The sequence below is a fragment of the Castanea sativa genome, chromosome 4 (assembly GCF_040712315.1).
Source record: "Castanea sativa cultivar Marrone di Chiusa Pesio chromosome 4, ASM4071231v1".
In the NCBI taxonomy this organism is placed as follows: Eukaryota; Viridiplantae; Streptophyta; class Magnoliopsida; order Fagales; family Fagaceae; genus Castanea; species Castanea sativa.
Window position 1 is genome coordinate 8,981,344 of NC_134016.1, and position 12,226 is coordinate 8,993,569.

A 12,226-nucleotide genomic window follows, 5' to 3' on the forward strand; every position below is an offset into this window, starting at 1 on the left:
ATTAGGACAATATGGAATAGATGGGAGGTCCGAGTATTAGTTTTATTCAGTCTCTTCTTGCAAATAGCTCTCATCCTTTTGGGCAAGCGGAGGAAGTACATACCCAAAAATTGGATTAGAATATTCCTTTGGGTTGCGTATTTGTCTGCAGATTGGATTGCGACTGTTTCGCTTGGCGTCCTCTCCCAAAAAGAAGGTGCTAAGAAAACTCAGTCATACGAACCCGACTATGTGATAATGGCATTCTGGGCACCATTTCTTCTCGTGCATCTTGGTGGTCCAGACACCATTACTGCCTATTCATTGGAAGACAATGAATTATGGCCAAGGCGCTTGCTTGAGCTGGTAGTCCAGTTTTTTGTGGCATTGTACGTGTTGATAAAGTCCTGGGCAAGCGCCCCAGTTAATTTTCTAGCAATTCCAATGTTGATAGCTGGAATAATTAAGTTTGGGGAGCGGATATGGGTTCTGCGAACTGCAAGCAATGATGTATTCAGAGACTCAATGCTCCCTCGACCCGATCCAGGACCTAACTATGCCAAATTCATGGATGGATACGATGCCAAGAAAGCTGAGGGATTCAAAATCTCTGTAGGGACAATAATTGATACTTCCACAGTTGTGAGACACAACAATTTTCCAGATGCATTACGTGAGGCCTCTTACTTCTTCAGAACTTTCAAGCCTTTATTTGCAGATCTCATTCTAAGCTTCCAAAATCGCGAAAATAGCCGATCTTTCTTCCAACAAGAAAAGACTGGCAAAGAAGCTTTTAAGGTGATAGAGATCGAGCTCGGGTTCATGTACGATTTACTTCATACAAAGGCTGGTTTGATCCATTCTTGCCTTGGCAGCATTTGTCGTTTTGTCAGTTTATTATGTACTATATCTACTCTTATAGCCTTCTTGATCGTCGATAGGAATGATTACTCAACCATCGACACAAGCATCACATTTTTGTTGCTGGGTGGAGCTATTGGTCTAGAAATTTATGCAGTAATCGTACTACTTTCTTCAGATTGGACAAAGCTTTGGCTGAGTAAGCAGAAGAAACCATTGGTGGATTTCATCTCTAAAGCCAACTCTTTTTTTCAATTCATGTTTTGGATTATGTTTTCTATTACCTCTGAACAAGAGATGGTCGGATTCTGTGGCGCAATACAACCTAATGAGTCATTGCCTCAAACGGAAGTCATTTAAAGGGTATCAAACTAGGTGCTTTAATAAAAAGTTTGAGAAATATTGGAATAAAATGTTAGAGAAATATTGGTATAAAATGTTAGAGAAATATTGGTACAAGAATTTGGAGCCTATCCCTGAGGGTTTGAAAAAAAGGATCTTTGACCAGCTTAAGAACGCAAGCAGCATATCAGGTATCAGGGTTTCTAAGAAATTATTTGCTTGTACTGAAGATGATGATGAAGCAAAGAAATGTTTTCATAATCTTGCTCAGAGCATGGAGGTAGACTTTGATCAAACCATTCTTCGCTGGCACATTGCAACAGATCTCTGCCATTATCGTGATATGTACAATGACTCCGAAACTGTCAAAAGTTTAATATGTATGAGCAAATTGTTTTCGAATTATTTGGTGTACCTTCTAGTAATGTGCCCTTACATGCTGCCCAGTGGGATTGGTAAAATCAGATTTCAGGACACTTGTGCTGAGGCTATCGAGTTTATAGAAGAAAGAGATTATATATCAGACGAAAACAAGGCTTGTGAAGTGCTATTTAAAGTGAACATGGAAATTCCGCCATCTCAAATAAAAGGTGACAGAAGCAAGTCAGTGCTGTTTGATGCTTGCACAGTCGCACAATCTCTGCAATTCCTGCAGACACGGAATAATTGGGAAACTGAACAGAAGTGGGAGAGGATAAGCCAAGTGTGGGTGGAGATGCTATCTTATGCTGCAAGTCAGTGTAGCTGGAATTACCATGCCAGGCGGCTCAGACAAGGTGGGGAGCTACTCACTCACGTCTGGCTTCTGATGGCCCATCTGGGTATAACTGAACATTTCCAGATTTCAAGGGGCCATCTAAGGGCTAAGTTGTTTCTGAGTTAGATGTGAAGGGGACTTCATGGCGGCTAGTTGACCTGCCAAAGTCCTATAGAGAAAAGACTGCATTGATCTCTACAGATGTTGTTTCCAATATTGTTGTTGTAGTTGTTTTTGTTTTTTTGATGTTCTCGTGGTTATTTAGTTAATCGCTAAAACATAATGACTTTCAGAATTCATTTTACTGTCCTGGTGTGACTTGTGAGCATAACTAATCAATCCCAGTTTTCACAAGGCATGCAAAGTATTATTTACTTTTGTAATTTCAAAGTGCAAAAATGCTTTGGAGTGATTTCAAATCAGATTTGGTAGTGGTGCTACTAGACCCATCTCCAAGGCAAAATGATGTTAATTAACTAGGGGCCGTTGGTAATATTATTCTAATAACGTTGTTTGTAATATTTAGAAATATGTGTAAGTGAAAAAGTGCATGAAAATACATATAATGTTGTCTAAAAACTGAAAAGTATTGCTTAAACTACCATACCAAACAACCCTTAATTGCTTTGCCAAAAACTTGGCTCACAGTCTTTGTTTTTTGTTTGACTTTTTGAGGAAAATGTTTTTGTGATTCTGTGCTTGTCTATTAGTGTTGTTTCCTAAGTAACAACTAGAAAAAGCTTAGCCTTCAAACATGTTAGTAGTCTCAAATTTCAATCTCTAATAAAAAGAAGATATGTGGCTCAAACATATGACTCACTTGGTTGGTTGGGTTAAGTGTGGTTAAGTAAATCATGTGTATTGCACATATTAAGGACATGTGTCATCTTCCTATTAGGAATTGAAGTCTAAAACTCCAAACATGTTTTAGAGCCAAAATTTATCTTAATCAAAATCATTGATGCTAATAAGAACTTAAGAACTTTTCAACCAGCTGAACCAATGCACTTTGAGGTTAAGGCAATCAATTTAAATGGGTCTTTAAAGAGAGAATAATAAGAGTTTGTGCTTTGGTTTGCTTCCTTGAAAATATTTGAGGAGCTGTGTTTATATTTATATTCAAACTTACCTACATATATGGATAAGGTTTGTTTACAAGATAATTATAGACACCTCATTTTGTTTCGACCTATACCTAACCTCCGCAAACCCAATGACAAGAAATTCATTCGCTACTGAAATGAAAAGCATCTTGTGTGAAGCCCAATAAACAAATGAGTTTTCCATTTCTCTATTTTTCCATCCTCTCAGTCAAACACATGAAAGAAAACTAAATCCCTTACATTCTCCAACTTTTCTATCTTCTCTCCTATTTTTTATCCTCTCATTTTTCGACCCTTCCAAAAAGTCTATTTAGTTGGTTTGAAAAGAGGGAATAATTTTAGAAAAAAAATTCCAACATCTTTTCTTTTTAATTAAACAATTACTTTTTCCGCTTTTTTTTTTTTCCTTCTTTAATCAACTGTGTGGATTCTTTTATATCAAATGGTAGCTTTCACCTCTATTTTTTAGAAGGTACCTCTAATTTTATTTATATCTATAATATTTTATATTACAATATTAATAATGTGTTAATTTTTATAAGATGTTATTCTTTTAATTTTAATTGATAATAAGTAATTTTTTTTAATGATGGTAAGGAAATTATTTCTTATATAATGTAATAGGGGTACTAAGGTAATTTTATACAAGCTATATTTTTTATCTTTTCACTTTTCTTTCTCAACTAAACAATCAATAAATAAATAAATTTTCATCTCTCTACTTTTTTACCCTAAGGTGGCGTTTGGATAGCGTCTACAGAGAGCGTTTTGCGTTTGGCGTTTGTATATCCGTGGGACCCACTGCTACAGTTGCTTCCAATTAAACGCAAGACTGAGCTGAAAACGCGTAGCGTTTTTTTCCTTCAACGCACCGTTCTTCGTGTGCTTCATCGAAACCCAAAACTTCATCGAAACCCAGCAAACCCGTTCAACGATCAAACCCAAAACTTCATCGAAACCCAGCAAACCCATTCTCAAACCCAGAACATGATGAACCCAGCAAACCCGTTCTTAGCGTTCTTCACCGATCAAACCCAAAACTTCATCGAACCCAGCAAACCATTCGCAAACCCAAAACATAATCAACCCAGCAAACCCATTCTTCATGTTCTTCACCGATCAAACCCAGCAAACCCATTCTCAAACCCAGAACATGATGAACCCAGCAAACTCATTCTTCGTGTTCGTCACCGATCAAACCCAGAATTTCATCGAACCCAGCAAATCCATCAAAACAGAAGATCAAAATAGTGAAACCAAAACCATATGAATAAAAATCATGTGAAAAAAAAAAATCAAACCCATGTGAAAAAAAAAAAATCAAACCCATCAAACCGGTCAAACCCAGCAAACACAACCGATCAAATGGATCTACCCAGAAAACCCATCAAATCCACCGTCGATCAAACGCATCCACCACCACCGAGGGACCCGATCTTCGCCGGCGTCAGACTGGGTTGCTTTCCTTGTGGATTTACATTCTGAGCTCTTCGCCGGCGTTAGACCGATGTAGTTTTTCCTCTCTTCCTTTCTCTAGCGGGCGTGGAACTCTATTCTCGAAGACGCAGGCATTAGGTAGTGTGGGTGAGGACTGAGAAGTTAATAGAAGGAAGGAAAAAAAAAAAAAAAAAAGTAAAAACGCGTTTTCAGCTGAGCTACAGTGCTCGGACCAAAAATAATCAACCCGCGTTTTTCAATTATTTGCTACAGTATTTTCAGTTTTCAGTTTTCAGCAAAAAAAGCTGTATCCAAACGGACCCTAAGGGTCCGTTTGGATAGAGCTTATTGCTGAAAACTGAAAACTGAAAACTGAAAACACTGTACCAAAATAATTTTTAAATGTGTGAATAGTATCGTGGAACCCATTTTTAATAAAAAAAATTCTGTAAAGTGAAGTTTGTGGGTCCCGTGAACAGTACACGGGACCCACAAATGTGCTGAAAAGTCAGCAAAAGTGGGCTACTGTTCATGCACAGTGCATGAACAGTAACCTTTGTCTCCTGACCCGTACAGCAGCAGAAGAAAAAAAAAAAACGCAAAACGCTGGACGTGGCCACAAAACGCCCAATCCAAACTCAGCCTAAGTATGCGTTTGGATGTGAATTAAAATTATAAATTATTTCATTATTCAGCTTATTTTTGTTACTATTCATGGCCCCATTGCACTTTTTGACACTATTCATGGCCCCATTGCACTTTTTGACACTATTCATGGGCTTCACTGTATTATTTCAACCAACTTTTACCTTTATCTACAGTACTTTCAACAATAAGATTTTAATTTCAGTAAAATAAACGGTATCCAAATAGACCCTAAATCATAGCATACAATAAATAAATAAAAAACTTAAATTTCTTTCTATTTTTTAACTTTTCCTAAGAATGAAGGGAGTGGAAAGACTGAATGGACTGTGAAGGGCGGATTCTTTTCTTTCTTTTCAGTTTTTAATTTTCCACCCAAATTAGTTTGCATGAATGCCATGGCGATGCCGGCGTATCTTGTTGGGGCTAGTCTTACGCCATTAATTAAGCTTCTTCTTGAAGAATTAAATGAAGTAAGTGAATTTCGATTCCAACCGCAGCTGAGATCACTTGAAAGGGAACTGAGGCTGATGCTTGCTGTGTTGGACCACATAGAATCGTTGGAAGGACCAGACGAAGCTATGAAAGGTTGGGCAGAAAATGCAAGAGAAGTTGTTCGCGCCGTAGAGGATATGATCGACAGTTTCATGTTCAAAAGAGCAAAGACGAGCGGGGCAAAAACTTTGAAGAGATCTGCCTTGTATTTCAATGAAATATTTCTTGGGTACAAGTTCCAAGGTAAAGCGTCTCTTGCTACGTGTCAATGATTTGTCTAAAAAAAGCAAAGTCCTTAATATCGGAAAAGATAGGGGAGGAGAAGAAAGTAGAGATGGAGGAGGAGAAGGAGATGGAGATGGAGATGGAGATGGGGAGAGTTCAAATTCTCCCTCTCCCAACTTTCAAATTATCAACAAAGAAAAGTATCCGAAAATAACTCTCAAGTTCAGAAACAGAGGGTTGCTACGGTCACTGGAAATGTTCTTGTTTGGTTTTCAATTGCTAATCGATCCAGTTACCGGGTTAGCGGAGATCGTGATACAAGTGATGAAGTCTCATATTTATGATCTGCTTAGAGTACGTCATCAAATCCTCAATGTCAGAAAACATCGGGGAGATTCTGAAGAACTTGAAGTCACTATATCAAGAGAGGAGAACGCAATATTAGAGTCCAAAACCATCATTTCTTCTTTCTTAGAGCAGATTGATTCGATTGATTCTGTGCAAAGTCCAAAATTCCTTCTCAACCCCTTTGCCACCTGCGAGGTTAAGCAAGTAAAGTAATGTCTATCAGATCTTCTAAAACATATGGAAGCCGTTAGAGAGCTAGATGAAAGGGAGAAAGTTTGGTGGGAGTGGGTGAGGAAAATTTGTATTACTGCAAAGGATTTCCTCACTTCCTTCGTAAGCAAAAGAGAGGAGCAGATAGAGACGCTGGCCAAACTCAAAGCTCCTACTTTGCTGCTTCGTGCAGGGGGGGCAATACTCAAAGCTACTACTTTTCATCATGCAGATTCAGAGCTTAGGACAGAGATGATGGTGATGAGGAGCAGGATCCAATATGCGTATGGCTGAAGGTGGATATATGGAATGGGTGAATTCGATGAAAAAAGACAAGGGTTGACACCATCAACGGGTTTTGAACTTGAGTCAATCTTCGAAGAGTTGAAGCTACTGCGTGCCTTATTAAATGATGTTGAGGGCATGAAAGATCGAGGGGAGAGAGGGAAGGCCTGGTTGATGCAAATGAAAGACCTTGATCTTGAGGTGGATAATTTCAGTACTCGCATTCTACTACAGCAAGAAAAAATGAAGGGACGTTCACCTCTGTTATTTCTCAAAAAGTTGCTCTCTATAGCAAAGGAGATAGAAGAAATGAGCAGTAAATTTTATGTTATGTCTGAAAGAAAGATAACTTATGACATCGGGAAATTTGAAGGAAAAAGGGGTCAATATCTTCAGATTCAAGACCTGCAAGGAACCACGGCATCTATCTCTGGTACTACTGTTGAAGATGATGATAATAACTTGGAGGAAGGTCGACCAGGCTCCTCTCAGCAGCACACAAAGACAATAAGATCTGTTGGTAAGATTGAAGAAATTGGCAATAATTATGACATTGGGAAATTTGAAGGAAAAAGGGTTCGAAGTTCAACAGTTCAAGACCTGCCAGGAACCTCCGCATTTATGTCTAATGTTATTGTTAAAAATGTTGATAATCACTTGAAGACGGCCCAACCTGGGTTTTTGCAGCAGGACACACAGACAATTATAGCTAAATCAAGCCAAATGAATGCTTTGATTGATACCGGACTGCCTACATCTGATACTGTAGGAAGATCTTACGCCAAAGAGCAAGTTGAATCTATCAAAAGAGAGCTGGAACTGATTAAAGCTTTTCTCGAAGATGTTGAAGCGATGAAAGAACCAGATGCAAGACTCAATTACTGGGAGGCGGAAATGCGAGAGATTGCTCTTAAAGCAGAGGCTATTATTGGCATCTATGAGAACAAAAGAGTGGAAACGAAGAGCGTCTTCACTAGGCTTGCATCATTAATCAATTGGAATGCTGATTCCAAGGTTGTGCGGGAGATCTCTATTATCAATGAAAAAATTAAGAAATTTACACACAGAAGGATTGCATATGGCATTGAACATGTTGAAGAGTCCAAGTTGGGGACTCGAAGAAGATACCAGAGAAGCCCTCCATCTCAATACTGCCCGTTTTGATATCTGTGCTAGGGTTTCAATATCTGAAAAGCATAGTGCTGAAGATATTCTGGAAGAAATAAGAAAGAAAGTAAAAGGGAAGCGGAGCATTAAAGAAGAACTAAGAGGAAAGAGTTACCTCATAGTTATGGATAATATCTCCATGGCCGGAATCTGGGATGATCTCAAAGACGCATTCCCAGATGAATCAAATAGGAGCAGAATAGTGATCACTACTAGGGACATGGCAGATGCTGACTCAAGAATCTTTCAGTACAAACTGCACTTGCTAAGTACTGATGAGAGTTGGACATTATTTACCAATACTTTTCAGAAGGAAGTCCCCAAAGAGCAAGAAAAACTCGTAAGAGAAATGTTGAGGAGTTGTGGCGGTTTGTCACTGGCAATCGTAAAACTGGGAAAACTGCTGTCGGAGAAAGTTCCAACCAAATTAACCGATACTGAGAGGTCAACGGTGCTAGATAAGCTCAAAAAAGACAGAAGAGTCAGAAATATCAGGCGAGGGACCTTGGTCTGAAATTTTAGACAAGGGACCTTGGTCCGAAATCTCAGACAAGGTCAGTAGGAAATTGCCCCTAGAGTTGAAAGGATGTCTAAATTATTTCCTATTATTTCCTGAAGGATTTGACATCCCTGCAAGAAGATTAATCAAGCTGTGGATTGCTGAGGGGTTTTTGAGACTAGGCAGGGGTGACGATTCTCCTGAACAATTTGCTGAGAGGTATCTGATGGAGCTGATAGATCAGAACATGGTTCAAGCAACAGAGAAGAAGCCAAATGGTAAAGTCAGAAGTTGTCGTCTTCCTGTTGCATTGAGGAAACTCCTGTTAGAAGCTATGGAAAAAGTTTCCAAAGGACAAGTCAACACAATTTCCAAATCATCTTCAAGTGACAAAGTTTTCAAAGGACAAGTCAACACAACTTCCAAATCATCTTCAAGTGTTCGGCTAAATTGTGAACTCATAAGTAATTTTCTTCTTGCTGATTTAAGTGAACTCTTGTCTAAAGCTATGAAAGACAAACTTTTCAAAGGACAAGTCAACACAGCTTCCAAATCATCTTCAAGCCTTCAGCATAGCCGTTGGATTGTTGATCATTACAATAACACAGAACCCAGCAACACCAGCTTTAATCAGATTCATGGTGACAACACTGCCATTGCTACTCTGCAAGCCTCTTATAGGAAGTCCCTATCTTTTATGTCCTTTGATTATCGAGAAGGAAGCCAGCCTGGGGATGAGATAGGAAACTTTCTTCAACGGTGCATTTCCTGCAGGTGCTTTCTATTGCTGAGGGTGCTTGATCTCGAACGTGTTTTCAGACCTCAATTGCCAAAGGTACTGAGTAAGCTGGTTTTGTTAAGTTACCTTGGCTTGAGATGGACTTACCTTGAGTCACTTCCTTCATCTATTAGCAACTTGCTGAAACTCCAAACACTAGATGTGAAGCACACTTACATCGGTACTCTCCCTCGTTCTATTTGGAAGATGCAAAGACTGCGGCACTTGTATTTGAGTGAGAGTTATCGCAGTAGATTTGGGCCTCGACCAAGAGGTGTCTCATCAACAGAACTGCAAACTTTATGGGGTGCATTTGTGGATGAGAAAAGTCCAGTAAAGGATGGTTTGGACACGTTGATCAATCTTAGAAAATTGGGTGTGGCATGCCGGTGCATGTCAAATCAAAAGGATGAAATGTCATTGCAACTGGAAGCAGTGGCTGAATGGATTCAAAAACTAGAACATCTTCAGTCTCTAAGGCTGAAATCACATGATCTAAACAATCAACCTTGGGATCTACACTTACAGTCTTTGTTAGGCCATACAAATCTCTCCAGTGTATATTTTCTTGGAAGGTTAAAACTCCAACTGTCATCTCTGAATTTCCAGAGAACCTTATTGAGATACCTTATCAGCATCAGCACTAAGTGAAGATCCAATGCAAAAGTTATATAAACTTCCAAAACTGAGGATTCTCCAGTTATTCTCTGAATCTTATGTGGGCAAGAATATGTGCTGCCCTGAAAACAGCTTTCCTCAGCTTCGAGTTCTTAAACTATGGAAACTAGAGGAGCTGGAGGACTGGATTGTATTGGGAGGAGCACTGCCTCGTCTCAGAGATTTAGAGATCAGATCCTGTGCAAAGCTGCATAAGCTTCCTGATGGATTGCAGCATGTTAAGACTCTCCAAGAATTGAAACTGTCAAACATGCCAAGGGAGTTCACAGAACGGATTAAGGATGGTAATAGTGAGTATTGCGGCAAAACAGCACATGTGCGCCATGTTAGCATTGAACCCTGAGGTACCTCCAGTTCTTATTAGTACGTATTCCTTAACTTTTACCAATAGCATTGTGAGCCTCATAATTTATAGTTTGATTTTCTTACTGATAATTTGCAAGCTCTAATCTTTTCCAGATTATTTACATGCTAGTTATTGCTCTTATTAATCAATTGCTAAATTAGTGTTCCAGTTCTTTTGTCGTGAAGGAATCAATGCAGCGATTCATTACATATGATAATCGTTGGAAATTTATCACTGCATCCATAATCCATAGAAACTTTTTCTGCCTTTTATTCAAGTTTCTTGTGTTACCAGAGGATGACAAACTTCTGCAAAATAAATGTCAGTTATTCCAACTGCTTTGGGGGCGGCTGAGATAGTAAGGCCAATGCTAATACAAGGAATGGGAAATTCAGAAACATTGTGGAAGATGTCAAGCACACTCCAAGGACACTATCAGATGTTAGCTCTTCCTTTCATGTGATGATTTGTTTCAGGGGTATCACCAGTAGAAGGCTTGGCTGCGTGCAGCTATATCATTCCTTGACCCTCGTGTGTTTTTTTTTTTTTTTCTGATCTTATTGTTATTTGTTGCTTCTCTTGTTGTTGTTGGAGAATGGAGATGGTGATGGGGGAGGTTTATTTTTATATTTAAATGTGATTGTTGTGATGTATTCTAAAACCAGTGCTTATTTCAGAACTTTTTTTTTTCTTTCCCGAAAATTCTGCATGTTAGAAATTTTGGACGGGGACTAATGAATGAGTAAACTCACAATGGAGTTGGTCCAATCCATAACCAAGACTAATCTGATATTTCCCTTGGTTTCCTAAAAGTAATCATCCGTGAAAAAAATCTATAAATAAAGGTAGTATAACCATTGTGTGTGCGCGCGGGTGTATGTGTGAGAAATAGAAGAAAAACATTCTCCATCTCTTACGTTCATTTCTATTATCTGCAAAGTGTTTCTAGACTGTAGATTATAGTGTTTTCCTCTAGAGTCATCATCTTCTTGTGGGGGCTACTCACAACTCACAACTTTGTCTCTAATCCTAGGTCTCTCCATCTTCCTTCACTTCATCTCATTCTCTGTTAGGAGTCCTAGTCTATCAACTTGTAGTGTTCTTCTCAAAGCACTCCATATGTTTGTGCTTTTGCCTAAAAGAGTATTGTAGGCTGTCGCGAAAGATTGTATAAGCTGAGCATTTTTTTTTAGTCTGTTGGATTAGTGGTTGTGTTGAAGATCCTAAGGAGTAAGAGGTTTAAGATGAAAGGGAAGCAACATGCTAAACGAGGTTGATGACAGCTGTTCTGCTGTTGAAGACAGTAATTTTCCGCATGCTGTTTCAATGTCCTCTTTCATGATATTAATCATAAAGAACGCCTTGGGGTAACCAAAGGAGCATAGATGAGTAAGAATAGAAAAGTGAGAAGATGAAAAAAAAATTAATTATTTTTATTTGTGTTTGATTGAGAGGGTGAAAAATTGGAGAGATAGAAAAAAAATTTTGTTTAGTTGAAAATAAAGTTGGTATAAATTTATTATCATGTCCCTATAAAAAATAAAACAAAAAGTAATACATTACACTTTTTAAACAAAATTTATATAGATAGACACTTCATTAAAGTAAAAAATAAATAAATAAATAACATAAGAAATTAAACCAAAACTGTTTTCAAAAAAATAACCAACCAAAATTATTGAGAAAATAAACATATGAGCACAAAAAAAAAAAAAAAAAAGGTACACGTCCAAAAAAGAAAAAGGCCACGTTGGAGACTTGGATGTTAATTCAAAGGGTATTTTTGGAAAGTTCATTTCATGAGTTTTTTCCTCTCAATTTTCTCTTCATTTTGGAGAAAAAAGCAAAAGCAAATGAAAAAAAAAAAAAAAAAGCGTTGGAGACTTAGAGGTGACTTCTAAGGGTATTTTTGGAAGTTCATTTTATGAGCTTTTCCCTCCCAATTTTCTCTTCATTTTGGAGAGAAAACTTTTTGGTAGGCCGAAGAGAAAACACATGAGCTCCACCATTTATTTTACTTTCTCCTCATCCAACTAAACACACTCTAAAAAAGTTTCATTTCCTATTTTCT

At 38.2% G+C, this 12,226-nt stretch overlaps 2 protein-coding genes and 1 pseudogene across 2 annotated transcripts; all 3 read left to right on the forward strand.

Moving 5' to 3' along the window:
• The first annotated feature begins 237 nt into the window (after window positions 1-237).
• On the forward strand, window positions 238-1,200 carry LOC142632407 (uncharacterized). The gene has a single exon (XM_075806818.1). It carries the CDS (start codon window positions 238-240, stop codon window positions 1,198-1,200), a length of 963 nt encoding a protein of 320 aa, XP_075662933.1.
• A 76-nt stretch (window positions 1,201-1,276) lies between these two features.
• On the forward strand, window positions 1,277-2,065 carry LOC142632408 (uncharacterized). Its single transcript, XM_075806819.1, has one exon. It carries the CDS (start codon window positions 1,277-1,279, stop codon window positions 2,063-2,065), a length of 789 nt encoding a protein of 262 aa, XP_075662934.1.
• A 4,646-nt stretch (window positions 2,066-6,711) lies between these two features.
• Window positions 6,712-10,152, forward strand: LOC142632409 (disease resistance protein RPP13-like; annotated as a pseudogene).
• The last annotated feature ends 2,074 nt before the right edge of the window (window positions 10,153-12,226 follow it).